General features: G+C 38.1%; 1 protein-coding gene across 2 annotated transcripts; it reads right to left on the reverse strand.

Moving 5' to 3' along the window:
- Positions 1-939: 939 nt before the first annotated feature.
- NAA35 (N-alpha-acetyltransferase 35, NatC auxiliary subunit) lies at positions 940-26,523 on the reverse strand. 2 transcript variants are annotated; one of them, XM_039729568.1, is made up of 23 exons: positions 26,319-26,523; positions 24,963-25,106; positions 22,213-22,246; positions 20,672-20,786; positions 19,515-19,589; positions 18,191-18,358; positions 17,303-17,369; positions 16,557-16,600; positions 15,922-15,972; positions 15,125-15,208; positions 14,224-14,338; positions 13,559-13,737; positions 12,429-12,488; positions 11,104-11,210; positions 10,809-10,875; positions 9,463-9,561; positions 8,019-8,197; positions 6,159-6,295; positions 5,122-5,189; positions 4,750-4,890; positions 3,020-3,142; positions 1,839-1,919; positions 1,294-1,353 (listed from the first exon to the last, which is right to left on the reverse strand). In XM_039729568.1, the coding sequence occupies exons 2-23, from the start codon at positions 25,084-25,086 to the stop codon at positions 1,294-1,296; spliced, it is 2,178 nt and encodes a 725-aa protein (XP_039585502.1). In that variant the 5' UTR covers positions 25,087-25,106; positions 26,319-26,523. The 2 variants fall into 2 exon arrangements, with proteins under 2 accessions (XP_039585501.1, XP_039585502.1); XM_039729567.1 differs by lacking the exon at positions 26,319-26,523 and having other exon boundaries at positions 940-1,353; positions 24,963-25,097.
- Between the last annotated feature and the right edge of the window lie 1,252 nt (positions 26,524-27,775).

Genomic DNA, 27,775 nt, shown 5'->3' on the forward strand with positions numbered 1-27,775 from the left:
CTGCAAATTGCTGGAAGACAAGTGGGTGTTCCACTTCAGAGGTTACTCATTGTTTTCAAGCTGTAGCTCGGCAGTGCTGCTGCTCAGGGGATGAAGCTGAAGTGATATTAATTCACAGTAAAATCACGTTATGGTATTAACACGAAAAAATGTCTTGTATGGCCAATATGGAGTTACAAGCTCATCCCTACAGTGAAAGTCATTGTACACCAAAATGAAGGATTGTCATGTCCAACAAAGGATTTGCTTGTATGGCTGGGTATGATTTGGCCAGGGCCACATCCACTTTTTTAACAGTTTTTCCTTGCTTGTAGCAAAGGAAAATAATTTTTTCCTTGGCTGCTCTTTTGCTACAACACAACAGCTTACCTCGGTTATTTCACATCTGAAAGCTTGGAAGGCATAACTATTCCAGGAAAGCAGGGATAGGTTTGGGGCTTCTCCAGTTTTGGAAAGCTACGTGAAAATTACTACAGGAGACAATAGGATGCAGCAGCCTAATTGCAGTCAAAAATGGAGAATAAAAATCATGCAAATGTAGCAATCCCTTGTTTGCATGAGCAAATACTAGGATTGTAACAAAGTTGCAGAGTTGGTAAAATAGAGTCTTCAGTGTCTGGTGCTATTGCTAATGACTACTGGAGTGTCTGCTGTGCAGACGCTCCAGCACTTGGAGAACAAAGACAAAGGAACAAATTCCAAATATCCAGCTAGGAATCATTCACTCAACTGCTCAATGACTAATTTTCACGTGCTCTTGATCTCTAGAGATCATTTCAGCTTGGAGGATGTAGTGAGGAAAAAACCCCAAGATTTCTCTACTTGTAAAGTGAGCAATTCTGATACAATTAAACAAAACTACAGAAACTCAAAATTTCTCCAAGTGACTTTGTAAATGCAGAATTGCAGTAGTTTAGCTGTGCACATCAAACATGAGGCTCTATTGCATGATTTTTATTCAGTTCCTAATGCACCACTTTGTCAGAACACAGTAATAAAAATTATTTATGATTAAAGTCTGTAATGATATCAAGTAAGATACAACATTCTTTAATAATACAGTTGATCAAAATCAGTTTCACGCACAAAATCCAATAAACTTTATACAAACCACTTTAAAACAGCAGTTGTCATTCAAATCACATAAAGGCAGGAGACTACAGATATTCCATGTGACAGTATTTTTATCCTGGACGTCCCTCGTAGTCCGAGTGCAGCACTAGTTATTCCCTCTCTGAGAGCTGCTATCTGCTACAGATATTCTTCAGGTATTCTAAAAAAATCTCCTGTACTTCAAACAAGCTTCACAACTGGGAAATATTTGTGAGGAGAGAAGTCAAATTCTGGAGGAACCTTTAAAGAAGATTTAAGATTAGATATTAGACAGCAGTACTACTCCATTTAATACTCATTACAAGAACAACGTGCAGACAGAAAAAAAATTAAACAGCAACAGATTGAAAAAACACAGTCCTTGTGGCAGACAGCACTCTCATAACTTTGTTCACACAAGCTGCTGTTCCCGCTATTGAAGAGTACCCTTATACTCTGTTGTCCAACATGCTTTTCCCCATTTTTTTTCTCAAAACTTTTATAGGTTAGAATTTTCCATATTTAGTTAACTACAACAAACTATTTCCAGGGGAAAAATAAAGTTACTTGTCCTGTTCGTAGAGTAACTACAGCTTGAATGTGCTCATTTGGCTCTTAAGAGATCTATGGTGGCTTTACACAGAATTAGATGAACCATTCATGATGGAATATCTCCAAAACATTGAATCCAACCTTAATGTATGTATTACTACATTTTATGTTCAATTGAGCTGGCATTTCCTTACCTTAGAGTCTTTCTTGTGGCCTCCTGCCAGCAGCTTCATGACCACAATATTGGGTTTTGCAACTTTTAGAATTCGATTGACCTAAACATAAAACAGAAAGAAGTCTTCAAGTCAAAGCATTTGACCTCACAATTATTTCAAAGACAATACTGTAATGTTGATATTCTATTAGCAATACAGGAGTTTTCTTACAGGATCTGTTTAACAGAGATCAGACTGTTTCAGATTTGTTTTTAAATCTGAAACAGCTGAATTAATTAAATTTAATGAAGGGTACATTTATTTTATTAGTCACTTTAAAAAAAAAACTGACAGGCCACAGAAACCACAGCTTTAACAATTCTTGAACAAAAACTTGGGAACTACAGCAAGTTCTGTGGCACCCACACAAATAAAGTATAGATAGACTCTAGGCATCTAATCTTCAACATCGCAGCACAATGGTAAGAGGAACTCATGCATGAAATTGGTGGCTTTTTGCATGGAAGTTCTCTGGATGTGGTCAAAACTACCTCTTAACTATCATGGCCTCAAATGGATAGCTCATGTGTGAGTACCACCATGATCCAGAGAGGAAAAAGTGAGTCCTAAATTCTCAGAAGAACCTAATCCTGTAACTATTCTTAATCTGCTTAGATGTGACACAAAAAGCATCCTCCTTGCTCCAAAATACAGTCACAGACACTTAAGGTTTTAGGCTATAGACAGAGGGAGAAATTGCTACCCCTGTTTACAGCTCAGTGCTGAGAAAACTGCTCCAGGGAACAAGTGCCAAACTCAATCCTCTTTTCATCATAATGATATTCAAACCTATTTTCCTCACCTCTCAGGTGAGGAATTCTCAGGTCTGAATTACTAGATGCCAACTAAGCATGACAGGCATGTTATCACTGTCTGGTTAAAAGTGCTGTGCTTTTAGAAAGGAGCTAGAAGGCAACATGCAAGGAAATAAGCTACTATCCAGCATCTTAGGTCCGCAGCAGAGAGAGCTTTTTTTTTAACAGCGAGCACAACTTTATGCTAGCCGATGTACTGAAACAGACCACTGTCTACTCTTTAATCAAAGCACTCAACTTTGCTCACCACTTTGATGAAGTACATTTTGGATCTCAAGGAGATCCAGCTGAAACCACTTACTCTATTTTGAGCAAATACTCGTTTTCCTAGTATTTCAGTCTTACCTCATTGTCTGGATTCGGAATATTCTCAAGGATCATTTTAGCTTGCTGGTAGTGCTTGCTAGCTGCCATGTAGAGATCTGATGACTGAGGAGGTGGGCTATACTTATTTAAATCAGACATTTCCTAGTGTGTTACAGAAAAACATAAATACATATTAAAATATATAAAATTGAAATTAAAAATTGCCAGGAGATTGTTTTTATCACATTAATGTATTCAAGAGAAGAGTGACGTCAACTAAATTTTGAAATTTGAAATCAAGTAAATATTGAAAAAATCAAAACTGAAGTTGGAAATATTTACTTAAAATGGCAAAACCCAAGCAACAACACAGTGCTCAAGTACTACAGTGAGCATAATGAAACATAATGAGATTCTCATAATCTTTATGAAACAGTCTCTCTCTTGAACAAGTCGCCATTCATTTGCTTTAACAGTGGCACAAAACAGGGTATGATATTATAGGAAAAAAGTAGATATACAAAGCTACACCAAGTCAGATGCTGAAACTACAAAACTTCATTTTATATAATTTTAATTCTTCAAATTTTTTTCTTGATTACGGATTAAAAAAAACCTTTAATGACAAGACCATGATAATTTCTTAATTTCCACTACAACAATTTGTAACATTAAACTGGGGAAGAGTAACTGGAATAAAAAATAGCACTGTTTCAATACAGACTAACCCCACAAGTGAGACTAATAACCAGCTGGGTGAGCAGCCAGGGGTACTACAAACATCTAGTTCAATATGAGCCAGCAAGGTGGTCTTACTACAAATCAGACAAGCCTCACATGGGATTATACTAGCAGGAGTATGGTCAGCATATCAAGGAAGGTTATCACCCTGAACTCAGTATTTGTGTTCTGTTATCTGAAATACTGCATCCAGGGCTGGATCCACTCAGTTCAGGAAAGCTGAGATGTGGAGATGGTTGGGTGCCTAGAGCATATAAGCCACAAGGAGAGGTCAGTGGACCTGGACATTTTCAGTTTCTACAGGAAGTATGCTAATGGGTAATTTTAATAGCAGCCTACAGCTACTTGAAAGACAGTTACAAAGCTGTCAGAAGACAAAGATTCCTTGTTCATAATGACAGACAATGTAACATGAGAGGTGACAGGTTGTGGCTTGGTAATTCAGACTGGTATTAGGGAAAAAAAATAGTGCAGCCCTCAGTTATCCTATGACTTAAAGGACCAGAAAAAAATAACTGGATCAGGTTTAACCAAAGAGGTTGGAAAATTTCCAACTTTGACTTTTATAAGATTTGTCTAGACAAAGACACAGGTAATGTGATTTATAATGCTATTTCAAGAAGGACCCTTGTCAAGACAAGCCTCCACTGGTTCCTTCTAAACACTACTCAAAACTTTTTTATTTTTCCATTTGCTTGCTGCACTAATAAAAACACGCTGCTGTAATTAACTACAGCCAAGAAGTCTGTTAATAGACTTGCATGAGATTTTATTTTCATGCAACTCAACAGAACCATCTTAAAGTGCCATATGAGGCCAACTGGTAAATATCTAAGTTTATAAAGACTTCAATAACTTGCACAAGTTGTTGAACATAACTTGCACAAAACTAAAGCTGGAAGTCCTGGCCATTGTGACATAGCTTCAATGTGAACTTTGAGGTTATTTTGACCATGACAATGCTTAAAGCGACTGAGTAAATTACTTCTGTAAAAGCATGGGCAGCATCACGTTTGAAGACTACTCACTTTAAATTGCAGGTAGTGCACTGGAGGTGGTGTTATAACACTGTTGAATGGAGCAAATCTGTGCTCATATCGAACTTGTTCACTATCCAGTTCAAACTTAGGTTTTCTTACTTTGCCATCCATGTCAAAGGCAATCATTGTCTAAAAGATAAAGATAAATATAGGGAAAAGTATTAGCTTTATGTCATATTTTGCTGTGAGGAAGACCAAAATAACGATGTAGATGTAACTGGAAGGATAGAAAGACTGTACCGAATTTACCATAGAAAATTATAAATTTGAAATTAATTTCCAGCACCACTACAAAAAAAGAAGGCATGCAGGATCCCTATTACAAAAAAATTTGAAACAAATAGAACACAAGTGAGTTACCTTGTACATCCCAGCGCACATATTTTGGTATGCTTGACTCATGGTGATCTCTCTGCTGAGAGGGCGAACTGCAAATTTTACAAAAAAAAAATTTTCTTACTTCAGTGTAAGTACATGTATTAATTTCAGATCAGAGGAGTTCTTCCAAATTTCCACAAAGTCACAGAACTCTTAAATATATTTTAAAATAACTGAAGTATACAAAGCCTAGACATGCATTTCTGCTCACCTGACTCCTGGTTACATAAAAAACCTTAGGACACACCTACCAGTCACATAACACAGTTTTCCTCTGAATGGAATAAACTGATCAGTGGTATTCCTGTAACATTATAAAACACTCAACAACAGCCTCAGATTTACAGTCCATACGCAAGAGGCTTAGTGCAGGGATCTTTTTGACTTCTAGGGCTAAGTTGTTAAAGCACTTTTTATCCCAATAATCCTGACAGCATTCTTTTAAGTTTCCCTTTAGTTTCCAGTGTTTAATTAGTGCCAAACTGACCAACACTTGGCATCTCAAGTATATTAGTAATTTTCTGAACTTCTAGAGACAAGGGAATTTAGTTTATATGATCCTGAGCTGTTCATATCCAATTGTTCCCCTTGAAAAGGTGGCAAGGAAAAGAAAGGCAAACTCACCATTGTATCATTAAGAAACAGGCTTTAAGAATCTCTAAAACCAAATAGAAATTACAGAAATATGCTGCAAGTCTAGTGTTTGAATCTAGTTACAGTCACTAAAAGCATAATTCTGCAGGAATTATAAACTCTGAGATGGTCCAACACATAACACAACTGAAGAAACTATATATGGTGAATATAAATGAGTTTGCGTTTTTCTGAAAGATCTATCTGAAAGTAAAATACTAACTAAATAAATAGGAATTCTTAAAAAGTTTTACATTCAGCCTTCATAAACATTAGGATATTTTTCCTACCCATATCAGTGTTGCCTGTTTAAATTTTGAATTTTAATTCTACATAGCTGCACGAAAGGGAAAAAAAAGGCATGTTAACACTCTACACCTAGGTACCTTTCTTCTTTTTCTTGGTTTTCTTACTACTACGGCCTTTCTGTTGTTCCTCCATTATCCTCTCCTCTGCCATTTGAGAGCTGTCAGCACGGCTCAGCGTTGACATCAGCCAGGCGTAGAGGAACTCGGACAGGTACCTGCACAGAATCCGTACGGAGCTGTTACGGGCTGCAGCGCACTGCACTGTACCACAGCACCCAGGCATTTGCTCCAAGCGGTAAAGGACATGTCCTGGCGAAGGACAATGCTTATGGGCCATGAAAACTCTCTGTTTTGCATGGCTGGAATCAACACACTGGTCTTCATTCATGTTCTGGTTCAGATTCAAACACAAACAGCTCAAGGTATGCAAGCTTCTTATACAGTTACTAATTGAAGTCTAAGCTTCTTATTTCAAAACTCCTGTAAGACCAAATTTTTCTGGAACTCTTCTGCCACCAAATCAAGTAGGGTTTTTTTTAAAGATACTGTGTTAATACCTTTTCTATTTTTGTAATGACTTGTTATTCTGAGAAACAAGACTGACTGACAAAACTGACTTTTTCAAGCATTAAAAAGCTGTAAATTATTACATAAAGGGGCCAAGCCCACAGACACACAACATCCTTCAGAGTTAAAGAGACAACTTTAAGAACATTTTTTAGAAAGTGGAAGTGAGTCCAATAAATATCTTACTTGAAATCAAATCAAAAATAATAGGAGAAAAAAAATAGAAAAAAAAATTACAGATTTGGAGCACAATAAAAATTTAGTAATAGTTATAAAAAAGTTTTAATCTGAAGAAAAATTACTGAGAAATTTGAGTTTCATTTGCACATTACCTCTCAGAAACTGCTGCTCCTTTTTTTTCCCCTGAGAAAGCAGTTGACATGACAATTGCAACTAAGAGTGGTTTTATTAAAATGATAGAGGGAAATAAGGGCAGGTAAAAAAAATACTGTCTAATACAAAAATTGGTATTACTTATTGAGTTACTAATTGAAAAATATTGCCATCTTCTGGTAACTTCTGGAATATTAATTTCTTCACTGAATACTTAATCCACTGTTGAAGCAACACAGAAATGTGATGCATTGAAGTTTGTGCCATTCACACTGTTTTAATCTTTCAGTAAGAAGGTTTATGGCTTACATAGGAATCTCTTGGTAGTTTAAAAAATTTTTTTTAAATTCTCTTTTGGCACAAGCCATTAACTATGAAAAATAATTAATGTGAATAGAAGTGGAAAAATAAAAGTATTCTGTTTCCAGATAATGTGATCATTTTCACTAAAGGTGCAGGATGTCTCTTCAAATATACCCCAGATAAGAAGTTAATTTTAGCTAGTCAACTTTCAGATTACAGTTATGACTTAAAACTTTGCAGAACTTTCCAGAATACTAGAGATCAATAAGACTAGTGATCCTGATACTACAAAGGCAGAAAAGAATAATGAAAATTGCAGTTCTCTTGCATGCTTCTTGCCTACCAAAATCACCACACATTTCATTCATTGTCAATGAAAGACACTCTACCAAAAAGTTAAACAGAATGAGAACTAAAAGGTACACTATTTTGTAAGTTTAAAAAGCTAGAGACCAATGGATTTTTTAATTGTCAATGAAAGACACTGCCAAAAAGCTAAACAAAATGAGAACTACTATTTCAGGAAAAAAAGGTACACTATTTTGTAAGTTTAAAAAGCTAGAGACCAATGGATTTTTTTTCTCCACTTGTAATATCATAAATAGGTAAACCAAACAGTGTTGATCAAGCTTGAGATCATAATATCATATTTCAAGTCCCTCCATCTAGTATGTGTAATTATAGCTCTCTGGGAGCACGCCTCCTCAAAGAGCTGTCAATAAAGCATCTTCTTACCAATAGATGTAGTAATATTCATGCATACTGTAAAGTTCTAACTCAAAGCCACTGAGAAGATACTGTATCATAATACGAAGGTTGTGATATAGGACCCAGGTGCCCAAGCAAGCCAAATGTTGCCTTTGTGGTTCCTGCTTCAGTAACATGCTATGAAGTGCTGCATCTACTTTCTCTGCCTGTTGAAAAAAACAAAGGACCTCAAAGTAATAGACAGAAGAGGAAAAATACTTGACTGAAACAGCACCCTAAGCCAGACACAAATCTTAACAAATTGGGTCGGTAAATTTATGCTCCACATTAAAAGATGGAAATAAGTCTAGAACTGTCAGAAAACTGGAAAGATACTCACCTAAGTAAATTCTGCTGCACAGAACAAAAATATGCTACACAGTAATATAGCAAGAACATTAAATAGCTAAAATTTGTAATTTTTAAATGTATTTGTATACAGATCATTAGCAGTCACATGAGCACAAACTCAGAACCCATTACATGCTGTTGTTCATTGTTCTATATAGACAATAATTACTTCTTTAAAAAAACCAAACAACTAGCTCTATTGAAAAAATAATTTTATAAGCTTTATGTGTAAGAAACACACTGTGTTCCACCAGAGTAAATAAAATCTTGCCAAGACAAATTTTGTCTTAAGAAGAAAGTTACATGGAAGACAGCCTCTCGCAGGTGGAGTATCAGCAGTAAGCCTGAACAGAACAATCCACATAACCTGCTACAAAATAAAAAACAGTGCCTCGGCTACAATACTACAACAAACTCAAACCATCTTGAAGAAAGTTGGAGCATACAAAATCTCCCTCCAACTCCAAGTTCCTCAATTGTTCTCCTTGCCATATACATCTTAGGAAATATTTTATTATTATATGGCTCTCACTGCTGAGGAAACTTACTTTCAGCAAGAGAGAATATATTTTTTCTTCTCATCTCTCCCCATTATTGACAGATGTCCAAAATAATTTTTATTTATATCAGAGCACATATTTTTAAGAGTTTTTTTTACTTTCTTTTTAATAATTATAAAATTTTGCAGTTTACATCTTATGTAGGTATAAGGCCAAATTTTCAAAGGTGTCTTGTAAGCACACCTTGTCTATCTCCCCCTGGTTACATCTTGCAGACTGATAATCACAAGCAGGATAGAGACTAAAGCTGTACAGTTACCATTAAATTACATCGCAACAGGTCATTCTGAAGTCTACTTATTGGACAAAGTTAATCTTAAAAAATGTAGTATGTTTTTGTTCAACACATCTAGCACAAAGTTTTTGGATGCATTCTAACAGTTTCTTGTTAAATGTGCTAAATTTTAGGAGTCCTTGTCTTAAGGATTCTCCATCATTCATTTAGAATTTAGTACCACGCTTCACTCTGGCAGTAATATACCTGGAAAGAAACTTTGCTGGCCTGCTGCCTAGGACATTACCTCATCCTGTAGTGTGGCAAATTCTTCAAGGATGTGACCTAGTTTATCTCTCTGACGAGCTCTGTTGTGTCCATGAATTTGAATCAGACTACAGAATGGCTGAAAGAAGCAAAGTGTAATTTTAAATTACCAATAGAACTTTGAAACTACAGAAGTACTATGATGTCTATTTAGGCATCTGGTTTATACATCTATATTAGGAGGTGGGTTCCTGACTACTCCTTACAAAGTACAATTTAGCAGGAAAGTAAACTCTATGGAGTTATGCAAGAGCCAAATTCTCTGCACACAAGTTGATGTGAGATTAAGTCAGCATCCTTTAGGAAGGTCACCACAGCAAAATGCTTGAGGCTAAAGAGGTATTTCTTATGCCTAAATCCATGTGCCCAGGTGGTTAAGGTGGCAAATGGCATCCTGGCCTGTATCAGAAACACTGTGTCCAGCAGGACCAAGGCAGTGGTTGTCCCTCTGTGCTCAGTACTGGGGTGTGAGGCCTTGCCTCAAATCTCATTTATTTCTGGGCCCCTCACAACAAGACAGATTCTGAGGGAGCATATCCACAGCAGAGCAATGGAGCTGGTGAAGGGTCTGGAGCACAAATCCTGTGAGGAGAGGCTGAAGGAGCTAGGGGTGTTTTTATTTTACCCTGCAGGAAAGGAGACTCAGGGAAAGCCCTATTACTCTCTACAACCACTTGGAAGGAGGGTGCAGCCAGATGGGGCTCATCTCTTCTGTCAAGTGACAGGACAAAAGCAAATGGCCTCAAGCCATGCCATGAGACATTTGTACCGAATATTAAGAAAAATTTCTTCACAATCAAGTTCGTCAAGCATTGGAATCAGCTTCTCAGGAAAGTGGTTAAGTCACCATCTCTGGAAATATTTAAAGAATGTGTAATCATAGCACTTAGGGGTAAGGTTTAGTGATGGACTTGGCAGGGCTGGTTTGGACTCAATGAGCTTGGAGTTATTTTCCAGCCTAAATAATTTTGATTTCATTAAGATTTTCATCATGCTACATTCACCAACAGAATCTTAAACTGAACAGAATGTTAAAATAATTTCATTTTTATTAGTGATATGCATTTATGACATGAAACTACTCTGTAAAGAGGTAATAGATGCAGATTTTTTATAAAGTGAAATGCTAAATAAAAATATGGAAGCAGAAGAAAACCAGCAATAATTACACCGGATTTTTAAAAGGCACTAACATTTAAGACAGCCAACTTCTTCAATTTTGCCTTCATGTCAGGTGTGTAAAATAACTTGTCTCATTTTCAAATGTATGCAAATCTGCCAAGTTCTCACACACACATACAGGTTATAATAGGAAAGAACACTTACCCGAACACAGTGTGTGACAAAGGAATCAATATAGTCTTTTGCCTGGTGGTTATTATAAAGACAACACCTAAAAAGGAAATATCCATGTACACACATATTTTTACAAATGCCACCAGTCTATATAGCGCAAAACAAAAAAAGAAAACATGAGTGCAGCAACAGCAACCGAGTCCTTCATACGTAAGCACTATGTACAAAATGTATGGTTTTTGTACATTTGTCATTGCTCTTGTAAGCAGAAATATCTTTTCATCAGACATGTAAACATAACCAAGTACACTCAAGATCCACTTACTTTGGAGAAAGTACTGGAGGACTGACGAAAGATCTTAAGGCATCTTTTACCATGTCTTGCATGAGATGAGTGCCAAACACCTTCTTGTTATCTACTAGGAAAGTTGTCTAAAAGTAAAGATGTGTTTTTAGAAATATGCTTTAAGTTATAAGTAATGCTGTAGAATTACTAATAGAAAGCTCTAGCAATACTTTTTTATATAATAAAATTGTAAGATTACTTTAAAAATTAAAATGGTTCAACTAGGTCCAAGGTTAATGACTCAGAAATACTGAGATCTGACACTTCTGTGATATTCCCAGGACACCAAATACAGCTCTAGTACTTGCATAATAGAGTGCATGCAAAATTGTTTAATTTCTTGGATGATAAATCAGACGTTTCTGAAGATTAGCAAAAAATGTGTGCCTTCTCTGGACACAGATAAGGATGTATCTCCAAACTACTGCTGATGTTTTTCAATCCCTCTGGATGCTACTACTTACATCAGTCATGTCTGATACTCATTTAACTTCCCTCCATGAGTGCTGTGTCTCTTTCTTACATGGCCCTTCAGCAGCTGAAGAAAAAACTCTGCTGTCAGGCACCCACAGGAATTACACAAACACATGTAGTGGAAGGTGAGAAAACACACACTAGGAACACATTTTACTTGCCCACAGTTATATAGCCCATTGGCTTTCTAAATGGTTTAATAGGGATCAAATGTAAAGAAGTTCTGGCATCTAGGGGCACCCTATTATTCTGCACCAATCATCAGTTTTACTGTTGTAGCAATAGAAGCAGTCTGTATATTAAGTTCTGTCCAAGCAGGGAGATTAATAAAAATACCAATCCCAAAATGGCAAAGCACACAGAGAGCAGCATAAAAACGTGTGCACAGGCACAGCTTTATGGTGGAGAAAAAAAAAATTTAAATGCTTTCTGTTTTAATTAGCATGTACTAAAATGATAAAAGAAACAGTGTTTAAAAATTATTTTAAAAATAGATCAAAGGCAATACTTTTTTAACAGAAAGACAGAATGGTTGGCAGTGAAATGGACACTAAAGATCATCTAGTTGTAAACTCCCAGCCATGGGCAGGGACACCCTCCTGGCCTTGAACGCTTGGTGGGGCATCCACAACATCCCTGGGCAGCCTCTTCCCATGCCTCATCATCCTCATAGCAAAGCATTTCTTCCATAATACTTAAGTATCACCAGAACATTTTTTTTTTACCACTTAACTATTATTAACTTATATGAAAATTGTTGAAATACTTAAAGAACAGGAATTGATAACGAATACAGAAGTATTTTATTAATAGACATAATTAGGACTTGCCTGTAACAGGGATCTTGAAAGAACACATGGTGATTGTTCACTAAACTCACAGAAAAAGTCCTAACATATATGTAGGAAAGGAAAAAAGACAAATCAGGTTAATATGCCAATTTATATATGTATAAACGTACACCAAATCATTTTTACACACACACATATGCATATTTCCTAAACAAATATATAGCTGTGTAAATACACCTATATTTTGTTTAAAAACATACATAAACAGCATAGCAACAACAGCTTGTAAGACACAGACCATGAATAGTTTGAACAGAACAAAATATATTATGAAGATTTTCTGCAATTACTTGTTACTTAACAAAATGATTTCTGAATTTTCAAATGCTACAACTAGAAAGATGACAGTAAAAAAATACTGTGACATTGTTACAATCATGATGTAACTATACCAGGTATTGAACAAAACTGAGAATTGATTTTTAAAAATTGATTTAAACACAGGTAAGGTCTAAATGGTACCAGGTGCTTCATGTGAACACTCCTTTCATTAATTAACAGGAAATAGGAAGATGAGAGGTTCGCTGTAACTGCATCTCTTATCAGTCAGTGAATGCATGGATACCAAAAAATATTTCAAGCTCTTAAGTGTTTTCTAATAATATAGGCAGTAACTAAGAGTAACATCAGTTATTCAGGAAAGAATATAAGCTGGTGCTTAACTTCACGCCTATTTAGGGAACAGCATGTTAGGGAACACCTATTTAGTGCCCTCTTGTGTTATAGGCATCTGTGCAGAATACTGCTTAATGAATTTGAAAAAAATCAGACATATAGCAAAGAATTATGTTCTGTTGCTGTAGACACAGCTATTCAACCAAAGAAACTTGCTTGGCCTTGGCCAGTAAGACACATAATTATTTAATGAATTACAGGAAAAGTACGATGTTTGAGAGAAGAAAAGGTCTTTATCAAAAGAAGAAAAGTAGTAACTATCAGGAAGGATAGTAAATTTTGAAATTGAGCCTAACAGTTAAAAACACCAAATATATACATAGTGGTCACTTTTCTCTCCAGTGAGCAAGAGCATGCTTATATGAAATGACTGTTTTCCAAGTCACATTTTCAGATCTTATTTCTGGCAATAAATAAGAAATATTCATGCTTACCAGTATACAGTGCAAGTTACTTAAGTTGACTACTTCACATACAGTTTTTATTCGGTCTATTAGTTTGGAAAAATAATTGACCATTTCCTCCCTTTTAATAATTTTTGCATATCGAGGGAAAGTTGGTGGCAGCAATCTCTGATTAACCAGTGGCTCAAACCCCATCATAATAGGATGATCTAAAGGAGGAGTGGAGAGAGACAGAGAAAAGCTGCATGTAAGTTGTGTTTTCAGAACCCCTTTCAATAATACAAATTATTCAATTAGCCAAAATGAATTCTTTAAGTGACAGTTAACTTCCTGAGACTCCAACAACCCAACTACAACAATGATTACTCTTTAAAAAAACCTGAGTCCTTGTGTACAAACAGTGAAGTACTGTTCCATATTTTAAAATGGTATATACTCTGATTCTAAGTGCAATGCACTTAATCAAAAGTTCACATTATCTCTGCTTTGAAATTACAGTGTTGCTCTCAAGAGAACCACCACCTGGTAAAATAAAATTAAAATCAAACAATGCAAATCTGTAACGACTTGTATAACGAGTGTTTTAGTTCAAAGTAAATACTGGTTTCAACTTTTTTTTTCAAAACACAAAGGTATTTGTGTTTATGAAGGGATCATACCCAGGAAAGGAAAAAATTGTGTAATTTGATACATACCTCCTTTAGTGGTATCATTCTGTGCCTGCATACCATGATGCAGTGAATTGTGTATGGCAGAGAGCAAGTCAGCTGCCTGAGTCATTAGTTTCTGAGCTTCTGCAACTGCACTTGTCTGAAAGGCAGGAAACAATTATTATTATTATTATGAACCAATATATTTTGACTATCTAATTAATGTTAGTATAAAAAAGGAAGGGCAATAAAATTCTGATATTTTTACATAACCAGCTCTGAAAAAAATCCCCAAATGCAACATTTTTGTGTAGTAGTGTATTTTATGTATCTGTACATAAATTCAATGCTGTAAATTTTGCTGTGTAAGACTTTACAGTAGTTACAACTGAAAGTCTTGCACACAATGCATGACAGTCTGCTTGGGGGGGGCATGTAGTTCTAGCCCTCTCAACAATTAGGAAATCATATATTCAAAAAACAGGCAAATTGTATGGAAGACTACTAAATTCCTCTTCTCAGACCAAAGATATGTAGACATCTTTGGTATAAAACTCCATATTACATGGAAGGAAAAGAACACACTTCTTCTGATATGGACAAAATACTGCCCAGCATCAAGTAACTCCAAAGGAGAGAACTGAACTCAAACAAGAAGTTTTGCTTATGTGTGCAAAGAGTAATTAGAAATCCATAAATATTTTTAAATGTTTTGTAATTAATACTCTTGTCTTTCTGCAACGCCATAATGTCAGCTACTAGCCTTCCCTGTGTTTCCCACTTTGAACTGAGTATTTGCCACTGTAAGGCTTGACTCAAAGCTTTACCTCCATCCACCTCAATTCAAATCTCCTCAATCTACACAGTAATTACCTGATCTTAAAGAATGAAAAATGGGTATTTCACAGGATCCCAACGCAAACACAGAAATGCCAAATGAACATACCTCTTTTTTTGTAAAAGCTATTAGGACCGTGAGTAAGATGCGGGTAAACTTGACTCTGCTGAAGACAGCTAAACATTGCTGATGCTGTAATAAAATCATACTGCTGATTATTAAGCAGTAGGTATAATATGATAATAGAATCATAGAATATCCTGTGTTGGAACAGACCCAGAAGGATCATCAGCCCAACTCCTGGCACACCCCAACAGCTTGAGTGGGATCCAAACCTTCCTGGACTCAGAGTTTTGGTGCTGTGACCACCTCTCTGGGGAGCCTGTTCCAGTGCCCAACCACTCTCTGGGTGAAAACTGTTTCTAATATCCAAACTAAATCTCACCCGACACAACTTCAGGCCTTTCCCTGAATTCCTATCACTGGTCACCACCAAAGAAGAGATCAGTGCCTGCCCCTTCTCCTCACAAGGAAGTTGTAACTGCAATAAGGTCTCCCCTCAGTCTCCATCTCCAGGTTGAACAGAGCAAGAGATCTCAGCTGCTCCTCATACAGCTTCCCCTCAAGGCCATTCACCATCTTCATGGCCCTTCTTTGGACACTCTCTAATACCTTAATGGTGTTGTTGTATTGTGGTGCACAGAACTCCCACAGGACTCCTGCCCTCCCTGCACAAACTGCCTCACAAAAAGCCTCGGCATGCCCTGCTGTTTGCCAGCTTTTCCCCATGCTCCTTGGTGGTCACACTTCCTGGCTGCTTCTTATACGCATGGGTGTGGTTACGCCATGTTTAAATCTCCCATTTACATTCATGAAATCCAGGAAAAAATCAAACAATTCATTACTTCAAGTTCAACTTCCGGATCTCTCTCTTCTCCTTGTCGACTTCGGGTGCTCTGAAAGGTAAAGAAATGTCAAATAATTTACTAAAAATTGCGAAGGGAAGCTACTGATAAAATCCCTTTGCCTGCTCTAAAACATCCACCTGTTAAATAACCCAATAAATCAGTTTTCAAATTCAAAAATTCTTAAAATATAATCCAGACACTTGAATGACTCTCCTATAGTAATAAGATCTATCTCAGTAAATTCTGCAAATCAGCAAGGAAAGTGCAAGAATGCTTTACACTCTAAGCTGTGGTAAAAGAAAATTAAGTAACTTCTTTAACATTACATACTATATCTGCCTAAAACCTGAAAGTTAAATACCTACTTTCTGTGTCCCAGCCCAGTTATCTTCTACATCATGATTCTAGCTTCTACTACTACTGATTTGTAAACTCCTTAGTAGTTGCTTCAAGTCTGAAGATCTAGCTAGAAGGCAAACTAAAAGCATGTTACACAAACCATTCTGGCAGTTCTTCAAAAACTCCACCCTAATGACACAAACCTCCTTCATTCCACATAATCCAACTCCCTACCCCAAACAATGTTAAGTACACCTGAAATATAATTGACAAGACAAACATGAAAACAATACCTTCACTCGTCTTTGCATGTCATCTTCTACATCTTTCAGCATACCTGGAAAAAATCACAGCATGATTAAAAGCTGAGAAGCACACCTACACCACTCAGAGGAAAAGAAGTTTTATGGGGAAAATCAAACTTAAAAGTGCTTTACATATCCATTAGTGAAAGACTAGACAAAAAATAACCTTGTAAGGGATGGTGGGGATGTCTTGGAAAAACCAAAAATTAGAATATAGACCAACTGATGCAAAGCTAAAGCATGCACAAGCTTTTCAAAAATAGATCAATGGAAAGCTGAAATACACATAAAAAACTGGTGCCTCGAAAGATTAATGTACATACTGATGCATGTACTTAATAACATATGTATTCATAGCTGTAGAGATACCAGATTGCTTTTTTTCTACAGCAGCCTATTTAGAGAACAACAAATTATGAGGCAAAAAAGCAGAATTCAAGCAATGCACTTTTCAGTGGTCTGTAACTTTACCATGTTGAGCTTATGCCTAGACACTTCACTGGCACATCTAAAAGCACTTCTGTTTCTCAGGGATTTAAAAAAATGACAATTGAACCTTTTTTCAAAGGAAAAATAATTTAGTCTCTTTTTTACCAAGTCAGCAATTTCCACAAGATAAATAAAAAACTTAACAGCTGAGACTCCTAGCAATTAATCAGATATGTCTGAAAGCAATCACATGCTCAAAAGAAAAAGAGGCTACTGGACAGATACAAAGAAAGCACAAACTGTACCTGTAACTCTAAGATCTGTCACACTGTTGGCCATTTTAAATCCATAAGTCATTGACTGAAAATCTTCCTAAAAAAGAAAAATCAAAGAAGCAATATGCAGTGAAATATAAAAGCTGTAATTACATTTTCAAGTTGGGGTTTAAGGTTTTCTTTTTGGTTTGGGTTTTTTGGGAGTTGTTTTCTTATTAGGTTTTGGGTCTTTTTGCCGTTTTTTCTCTTTTGGAGGAGTGATTGGGGATGTGAGCATGGGGTGTGCTTTTGTTTAATTCCATCAAGTAGAGACTGCACTCTGAATACACTGAATTACTTTCCCACCCAAATCCAGCTTCAGGTAATTATTTTCTGCATAAATCCTTAATACCAATATGTCCTTCATATTTTCATCAAGTGACACCCTACCAATATGTTACAAGAACTATATCTGCTAAGTAGTATTTGATCCATTTTAGATATAGTCAGCAAGAGGGACTTGTCCAAGAGCAATCTCTATTTTCTCTGAGCTGAGGGCAGAAAACAAGACTCTGATCCCATTGCCAGATGGACATTTTAGACAAAACGTAATCATTACTATCTAACATAGAAAAATAAATAAAATAAACAGTTTCACAAATGTATTTCAAATGGTTAGCCACAAGACTTGCACTACTTCTTGATTAAAGTATTTATGTGGCTATAGTATTCACAGAAAATGCAGAAGACAGCATGAAACACCTGCACTGGGGAAAACTACATTTTAAAGATATCCAGCCTAATACTTTTAGGATGATGAACTGCTATTCCCATAGTATCCTCGAATCAAACATTAACAAATGTCACTAATACATTGTTTTACTTGCATTATGGTATAATGTTGCACATTTAACCGCACAGGAGATGGGAAACACATACCTCCTCAAAAACAGCTGCTTTGTTAACCTTTTCTCTGGCAATATCACAGATTTTTAGGATTCCAAGAGCAAAAGCCTTCATAGCAGGATCTTCTATGAAGTCTGGATTATGAATATAAAGGCAAGTGAATACTGTCTGTGCCAAGGAATGTCCTTCTAACCATGTTATCTGGAGAAAAGGAAATTAAATATTTAACTCATGACAGCCAAGTCCTCCTTTTTATAGATCCATTCTTTTTCCATTTTACTGGGCTTCAAAGACTCATTAAGAAATTAAACCTTAAAATTAAAGTTGCCTTATCAACGCAACCTTCCAAAAAATGGCAAGTGAAGGTGTTCCAAGCCTAGAATTCTGGCATTGGATAAACCTATTCTCTGAAGTTCAGGTCTAAGCCCTGTGATTTAGACATGACATTATGTTAAGAGAGCTTCACATTTATAAACTTTCTCTGCAAAAATAGAGAATGGAAAATGCAAATGACTATGAGAAAAGTCACTAATGGTCTTCATATTCTCTCTCTTTTACAACATAAAAGCTTCAGGTCACAATCCCCTCTCTACCACTTCCATGTTTCCTTAAGCTACAGGGAACGATTCAGTAACTTATATTTCTATCTTAAAATAGCAAAAAATTAAGTAGAACCATATTTTTAATATGGTCCCCTTCTGGAGATCAGGAGTAGAACAAAACGATGTTACACTGAATCAGATATACTATGATCTTTACATGTTATTCTGACTAAACTGATTGGAAATGTTTTTAAAAATACTATTTTTGATGTAATTTTAAAGAATAGCTGAAAATAATGAGTATCATTCATTGAGGAAATTAAAGCATATACACAGGGAAAAAATGCAATTAATAAGTAACTGATATTCAACTTATTTTTACTAAATAGATTTATTTTCTTTGTTCAAAATGCTTTTGTAAGCTCAGTCAACTCTGGCTGTACAGTAAGGATCAAGAGAGTGCTACCAGTTACTGCACACTCAGCTTCCAACACAGTCAAACATCAATACACAGCAGGCAATCAGAAACATGCATTTATAAAACCAGAAACTATAAAATCTTTTAAACTTTTTAAGGTGCTACCTGCTATCTTCCATAGTTCTCATAGTAAAAAAATTAAAAATCAAAATTAAGCCTTTCAATATAAATAATGCAAATAACTAAATGGAAATTAAAATATATGTATGTATTTTCTGCTTGGTAATTTTTTTTTGAGTTCTGCTAGTCTTTTTTCTTCTTTTTTTCTTTAAGATCAATTAAAGGATTATATTTTGAAAGCAAAACCATCTAACCTAAAGAACAGAAAGATGCTTACCAAACAACAAAAACACGTGTCCATTATTCCTACCAGCTCAGGTGAAGTGAGATCCTTTATTTTAATGGTGCCATCCTTAGAAAACAAACAAACAAAAAAAACCAACCAAAACCCTAAATACTATGAAAGCATACAGATAAAATACAACTTATTTGTACCAAACCTAAAAAATAAAATAAAATTTGTTCAAGACTTCAGAGTAATTGTATACCACCAGCTTTACCAATCAGCTTTACATGTCTCAAATTCTTGAAAACTTTTCATTCCCATCAGTTAACACCAAACAAACATAAAACTACCCAAAGAGAAGACTAAAAACATAATTCTTATTTATTACTAGCCAGGAAAAGTTTAAAACCGATTAACTGCTAACACTAAAATCATAAAACTATATCATCATAATAAAGATTGAACAAGGAGTAATATGCAGGATCAATTCCTTGAAGATTGCTTTTTAAACTGGAAATACTTGTTGTGTTTTACTACATTAAAGGTCAACACCAAAAAGGCTGCAAATTTCCTAAGTTAATTTGCCCAATGTATGCAATCCTGGATACATTCTATATGACTTAGTTAGTGTTTTACAGAGTTCTCTGACTCCATTCCAAATGTTCACCATAAAAAAAATACTTTTCCCTCTGAGTGCATTACTTTTTCTGAAATAACAGCAAGTCTTTCAACCTCTGTCCTCCAATTCACCTTGATCATAAATCAAAAGTTAATCATTACTGTCAATGTTGGTAAATCATCCGGCTTCTGCTCTTGCTGATAAACTCAAAGAATGAGCTTTTTTAAGGAAGCTGGTTTCCCTTCAGGTTAAACAGAAGCTAACCAATACATCTTCAGATAAAAGACACATTTTGGAGAAGCACAGAGTGACTTGCAAAACAATGTTGGAGATATATTTACTTGAGGTATCAATAACCAATAATTTCATATTACTTTTCACTGGAAGAGTTAGCATCATTGTGATAATGCAGGTAACAAGAAAGGTAAGCATTACAAGCTACTTTTTACTTAATTATCCAAAAGGAAAAAAACCCATAGATGTCAAGAGATTGAAAACATTAATTATACTGTATTGTGTTTAGCTGTAATTTGACAAAAATGTACATTTCTACAGACAGTGTAGGCAAAGCCAGGATATTCACACTAACCTTAATAGCTTGCTCAAAGTTAAGAACCTTTCTATTAACCTGGTTTCCAATCATGCCGGCATCCATCTTGGGATCCATCATCTCAATGGCAGACATGGCTTCAAAAAGACCAAAACTAAGAACACAAATGAAATAAATGTGCTGAATGTAATTATTTTATACAAAATAGTCTTTGCAAACTAAAGAAAAAGAACATAGGATGACAAACCAAGTACACTATATTCTGACCATAGACAATAAGGTATGTGAACATTAGTACTGATCTTCAGAGATCATGGTTTTCTGGAAGTTAAGGATCTCTCAACAAACTAGTAGAAAAAGAAACAGATAAAAGAAAATTATTAGCCTTTATCTAAGGATGAAGAACACTCCTGAGCGAAATATCCCACTACTATATCTTTCCACACTTGTTTCTATAAACTTCATAGCATCTTCTTAAACATCATGTAAAATCATAAACTGACATTAACTGAAGAAGCTGTTCCTTAGTACATCACATCCCAAAAAAACAAGATATGTTCCCCACACACTAATGACAATAGACATAACACAGACTAATATATGTTGAATACACCAGCTTTGTTTAAAATGGGCACATTAACAAAACTGATGCAAAAAAACCCCTCAGCATGAGACAACATATCACTTGTAGTCAGGGAAGAAGAAAAAAAGCTTGCAGAAGAGCCACACCAAAAGACTTGCCTACACATGAAGAGATACAGTGCTTCACTTTATCACGACATTTGTCAGAACTCCTGCAACAGGCTTTATAATACAAAAAGCTTATTACATGTGGCACATTGAAATTCTGTATTTTCTGTATTTGTTCTGAAATGCTATTATGTAAAAAACTACATCTAAAAATTTGCTTTGATTCTACTTAGTAACTAGCTGGTGACATTCTTGCACACACTTTTAAGCAGGTTTTCATTTAATAGCACGCTTCTGTCTTCTGAGCTATTAGTTTCAAATATAACTTTTTTATTTACTGAAGTGAACACCTTTACTAGGAAGAATTTAATCTTTAAAATATTTAAATTATTTAAATTAATCATTCTTGAATAAATTCAGCAAGTCCTTACCACATGCTTTTCTTTGAAATATATTTTCAGTGTGTAGAGTTCTCACTTTCTGCTTTAGCATGTTATTTACATTGCATTAAGGCATACAGATTGTTTATCAAATACTTAATAGTGACATTTGGGGCAACCAGGTTTAAAGTCTTTCTGGCCTTTTTTCACAAAAGCATGTCCCATAAGATAGTGCAGTAATGTAATCACCATAGATCATAAGATGTGCTATGAACTTCTGAAATACAATTTCAATCACATTGCAAAATGTGATGTTATACTTAGAGCTTGAGATATGTTCAGCATTCATACAGGTGCAGCATATACATACCACTAAGAATGTATGATACTCTATATACTTCAAATACTTTATTTAAAGTAAAAGTCTAAAAAAGCTTAGTTATTAGGTAACATCAACATGTTTGCAGTAATTTCATCTAAAAGCCAGAACCATCCCACACACATACTTACAGCTTGTCATGAAGCAGTTCTCCTAACTTCAGCTCTATAAAGGAACAGGACAAAACAAACAATTACAATCATCCTATTAGCACAACTTTTCTAGGGTAGTCTTGTCATGCACCAAACTGCCTTATGCCAAGAACAAGCTTCAGGAAGCAGATAAGGTACTTCTACTTGCATTGGGTTTGCATGGCCTGGGTTTCATAGCTTGTGGGGGAATGACTACAGGGATGGCTTTTGTGAGAAGCTACCAGAAGCTTCTTCCATGTACAGCAGAGCCAATCCCTGGTGGCTCCAGAGACAGATGTGCTGCTGGGCCAAATAGAAACAATAATACCTTGTGGTAACAGATTTAAGAAAAACAAAAAAAAACCCCCAAACTGCACAGTTTCAACTGCAGATGGAGAAGAGCCGAGTGAGAACATGGGAGAAGAGCACTACAGACATCAAGGTCAGTGAAAAAGGAGGGGGAGGAGGTGCTCCAGTTACTGGACCTGAGGTTCCCCTACATGGTACAGAAGCTGTGCCCCTGCAGCCCATAGAGGCCCATGGGAATGCAGAGATCCACTTGCAGCTGGTGGAGGAGACCCAGGCTGCAGCAGGTGGATGCCTGAGGAAGGGTTGTGAACCTATGGGAGACCTGTGGAAAGAGGGGCCCTGCTGCTGGAGCAGCCTGTCCTTGGAGGACTGTCTCCTGTAAAAGAGTGACTCACACTGCAGCAGTTTTGGGAAGAGTGTGTGTCCATGGGAGGGACTCGCATTGCAGCAGTTCACTGAGAGCTGCTGCTCATGAGATGGACCCATGTTGGAGAAGTTAATGAAGAGCTGTCTCCTGTGGGAGGGACCCCGCGGTGCAGCTGGGGAATGGCTCCTCTCCCTGAGCAGCAGGAAAAGCCTCAGGTGATAAACTGGCCATAACCCCCATTCCCTGTCTCCCTGTGCTGCTGTGGTAGGGGGCAGAGCTGGAAGGAAGGAAGGAAGGGTGGCAGGAAGCTGTTTTTAAGGCTTATTTTACTTTCTCATTAACCTCTGATATTGTCAATAATAAATTCTCTTCATTTTTCAGTCTCTAAGTTGAGTCTGTTTTGCCCATGATGATATTTGGTGAGTGATCTCTTGCAGTCTTTATCTCAACCCATAACCCTTCATTAAATTTTCTCTCCTCTGTCCAGCTGCAGAAGGGAGTGAGTGTCTTTAGTGTGTGCCTGGCATCGGGCCCAGGTCAACCCATGACACTACTGCTTTTACTTACAAAGCACTTTTAAGACTGAAAGAAAAAAACCCAGTGGTAAACAGTGTGCTCTCATCCCTCTGTTATTCTAGGAAGTAAAGAAGTTTTAGAATTATGAAGCACACACTCACAGCACAAAAAGCTCATATACTGGGCTGCATGTCAAGGGAGGGGATTCTGCCCCTCTGCTCTGATGAGACCCCACCTGGAACCCTGCATCCAGGTCTGGGGTTCCAGCACAGGAAGGACATGGATCTGTTGTACAAGTTCAGAAGACGCAAACAAAAATGAATGGAAAGTTAAAGCACCTTTCCTGTGAAGACAGGCTAAAAGAGTTGGGGCTGTTCAGCCTGGAGAAGAAAAGGGTCTATGGAAACCATCTAGCACCACATGTATTGACAGGACAAGGGGAAATGCTGTTAAACTAAAAGAGAGATTTAGATTAGATACTATTAGAAATTCTTTACTGTGAGGGTGGTGAGTCACTAGAACAGGTTGTCCAGAGAAGCTGTGGATGCCCCATCCCTGTGACTGTTCAAGGCCAGGTAGGATGGGGCTTTGAGCAACACAGTCTGGCAAAAAGCGTCCCTGTCCATGGCAGGGGAGTTGGAACGAGAGGGTCTTTAAGGTTCCTTCTAGCACAAATCATTCTGTGATGATTATTCTGTGAAATAGTAGCACCTGAATAGTCTGAAATACTGAAATACAGCTGTTTCCTCTACTTCCTTTATGCAGGTGTCTTAATCTTTTCCAGGGGACACTACTGAAAAGCTTGCTTTCCCTCATAACTTTTAAAGGAGGCTTTAGACATATTTGATGGGTATATCTGATAAGTAATATAGAGAAATAATATACAGAAATTGTGTTTATCATTATGTAATATTCTGTGTGGTAAGATGCAGTTTTTATATTTATTTTTTCCTAGTGTCTTCATAAAATCAGTTGAAAAAACTGTGAACTAGCAATAGCACCTAGCAGTAATAAAGGCACTGTTTAAATGGAATCAACTGCTTCCCCATTACTGAGATGCAATGCATCAATTCAAAAACTGAGACTTATTTCGAAGATGAAAAATTATGCACTGATGAATTGAATGAATTACTGGACCCTGGAGAGCCACAAATATGCAAGAAAGAAACAGAGTGTTGACTCTGCATGCAGGAATGACATTTCCACTTGGCAGAAGAGACAGTAAGAAATCTTTACAAAGGAAAAAAAAAAGCAGATGTGAAAATGCATAAAGGAAAAAAAAAGCAGATGTGAAAATGCATAAAGGAAAAAAAAAGCAGATGTGAAAATGCATAAGATGAAAAAACTTTAATTAAAGAGGTATTTACGCAATCTGGAATAGGAAACAAAGTGAGGTGGTTCGTGACAATTCCAACGTCGGAGTTAACACAGAATCAATGTAACTCATCCATCTGAAGCTTGAACCTGGGTCAAACTATTGCTCAAAAGAGCTCAAAGAACTACGCCTAGGCCTCCAACGGATTCCAAGTTTTCTCAGAATGAAAGGACTACAACTCACCTCTACAAGCTTCTTCAAAATCCTGTGTTATATCTATCCAGCTGGTATTACTCTTTTCCATCTTGTCAGGCATACCAAGTTCCCATCCTGAATCATCATCTTCTAGTGTAGCTTTCATAACCATGATGCTGCACGTTTAAATTCCTGTCAGACACCACATATTTGCACAAGTTAGAGAAGGCGCTTTGTAGGAATAATTTTTTTCCTTTTCAATAATCAGGTGAGAATGGGAAATTAACTAACATTTTATTTAAACATCTACTGTCAGACAGGACCAACACAAAAACCCTTATTAATATAAACTTTAAGAAAAAGCTTTTCTTATGAATTGTTTCTTTACAAGTAGGTTGTAGGCTGTGAAACCTCAAAAACTAAGGACACCAGAACACCAACTGTACAGACCCATACTGAAGTGTCTATTGTCAAACCAGAAATAAAATCAGAAGCATAACAACAGACACCACAATTTTCTATTTGTTCTTTTATACTGTTAAGACTATACACCTTCCTACTGCTCTGCAACAGAAATTAAAAAGATGGTACTGTAAAACTGAAAAGACACTTATTTCCTACGATTTCTTCAGCAGAAAGCAGTATCAAGATTGCAGCACTTAAGCAAGTTCAGACTGGAATATAAGCTTTAAACTCCACCGACCAGCCACTTCGAGCTGGTTTTGCTCTTTCACAACCTCCCGACACGCGGGCACCCCGAAGGACTTCCACTCCTTCACGGTCAGCCTGCCCGTGAGGAATCAGCAACGCGGAGCCGCTCTGCAGAGGGAGCCCCCGCAAGAGACAGCTGCGAGCTCGGCAAGCTCGGAGCAGCTTAGCCACGGAAGCTTCAAACAAAGGCCCCAGTGGCAGAAGACCTCCAGGGCACCGGCAATTAACAAAAACAAGGGGGAGGATCAAAAGGCTTTTGAACAGAAGACCAAGCCCAGCCAGGCTCACTCCCCATCGGGGGCGGTCAGGTTGTCACCAGTTCTCAAGCGACCGCAGGGACTGCCAGGCTCGGTGGGCTCAGGGGAAGAAGTACGTGGGAAACCAGTTGAAATAAATTAAATTCCCTCTTGCATTCAGGGACAATCAGGCCCTTAAGGCTCTCCTCTTCCCACAGGTCACCGCAGCTCCGGCGCTGCTCAGCGGGCCCCGCGCAGCCTCCCGGGGACGCGAGGCACGGCCGCCCGCCCGCCCGGCTCCTCCGCCCCGCCGCAGAGGAGGGGCCAGCGCGCCGCCCGCCCCGCTGCGGGGCACCAGTACCGCCGCCGCCGCGGGCTCCCCCTTCCTCCGTCCCTCCCTCGGTGCCTCTGCCGGCTCTGCCTGCGGCCCTCGCCCCGCACCCTCCCCGGGCCTCACCGCTACGTCCCACGCCGCCGCCCGCCGCTCCTGGCCGGGCCGCCGCCGCACACGCGCAGATCCACTGCCGCCTCCAGCAGCCCGCCGTCCCGGCCTGAGCGCCCCGGCGCAGCCGCACACACGAGGCTCCGCCGCCCCACCCCGTCCGCCCCTGCACGGCCGTCGCTTACCGAGAGCGGCGAGGCGGGGCGAGAGCGGCCGGGGCCCCGGCCCAGCCCAGCCCAGCGCGGTGCAGGCTCGGGCGCCGTGAGGCTCCCGTGTGTGGGTGGGGACAGGGCTGAGCAGCGGCTGGGGGACAGTGGGGGAGCCGCGGGCGGCAGGGCGCAGGAGCAGAGTCTGTCTCCAGGTCTGTTATGAACGCTGTGTAAATATCTAAAAGGCGTGTGTGGATAGGACGGAGCCAGGTTTTTGTCAGTGGCACCCAGCAATAGGACAAAAGGCAATGGGCACAAACTGATGCACAGGAAGTTACACACGAAGAACTTCCACGAGGAAGAACTTCTGTGCTGTGCAGGTGACGGAGCAGTGGAACAGATTGCCCAGAGGGGTTGTGAAGTCTCCCTCACGGGAGATACTCAAGAACTGTGTAGACACAAGCCTGTGCCACGTGCTTGAGCAGACAGGTTGGACCAAATGACCTCGTGTATGGAGCCTGGCCCGTTCTGTGACTGTCTGAATCGCTGCCGGCGGGGTGCCGGCGCGGCCCGTGCCTCCCGGCCGAGCCCGCAGGCCGGTGCTGCCGCTGCCCGCCCGGGGCGCCGAGGGCTGGACTGAAAGCGACTCCAAGGAAGTTGTTTTTTGTCCTCTGTCAGACGTTCTCTACCCTTCCTTTCGCACTCCGTTATAATGAACGTCATGCGCTAGAGAGTACTTTACTCTCTGTTCTGTACAGGGTTTACGGAGATGTGCTGATTATCTCTGTTTGAGAGGGAAGCCAGGTGACGTGAGATGATGTCTTAGGGAGCCGTAGCTCCTTTTTAGCATAACTCAATGCTTGCAGTTTCAGGCCAAGATCACCAGCGTAAAAGAGAGTGGCTAATATGCTTTACTGACCTGGTAGAGGCTATCTTAAGTAGATTTTATGTCCAAGGTCTTGGGAAAAAAAGTTAGAGATTAAAATAAAAGCACTAACTTTATCCACCATCCTTTCTATTCAACATGCAAAGCACAGAGCATTTGTACTTGGTAGGAAGCAAGAGAAATTTCAGCGAGAGTTCCTGTTAAACCAATGACAGCAACCTACATCTGAAAGAATAAGTTATCTTTAGTTTAATGGCTGTTGAAATGTCTGATGGCTCACAGCTGCACTGTACTTCTATGGAATTCCTGGGGTGATATACAACAATATAGCACACATCTTGTAATGATCCCAGTGTTTTGGTAGAAAGAACAGATCGTTATTATTGAGCCTGATGTTGGTTGAAACATCTGTACGTGAAACCTACCTGTCTTTAATA

This window comes from Passer montanus, unplaced genomic scaffold, assembly GCF_014805655.1.
Source record: "Passer montanus isolate IOZ18808 unplaced genomic scaffold, ASM1480565v1 scaffold7, whole genome shotgun sequence".
Taxonomy (NCBI): Eukaryota; Metazoa; Chordata; class Aves; order Passeriformes; family Passeridae; genus Passer; species Passer montanus.

What these genes read in the sequence shown, in the direction of transcription:
- NAA35 (XM_039729567.1), bottom strand. Translation starts at nt 25,086, where the DNA reads ATGGTTATGAAAGCTACACTAGAAGATGATGATTCAGGATGGGAACTT. An exon ending in AAGCAGCTGTTTTTGAGGAG is followed by an intron (nt 17,370 to 18,190) that starts GTATGTGTTTCC and finishes TTTCTTTTTTAG; the next exon opens with GAAGATTTTCAGTCAATGAC. An exon ending in TTGTCACACACTGTGTTCGG is followed by an intron (nt 9,562 to 10,808) that starts GTAAGTGTTCTT and finishes TGCTTCTTTCAG; the next exon opens with CCATTCTGTAGTCTGATTCA.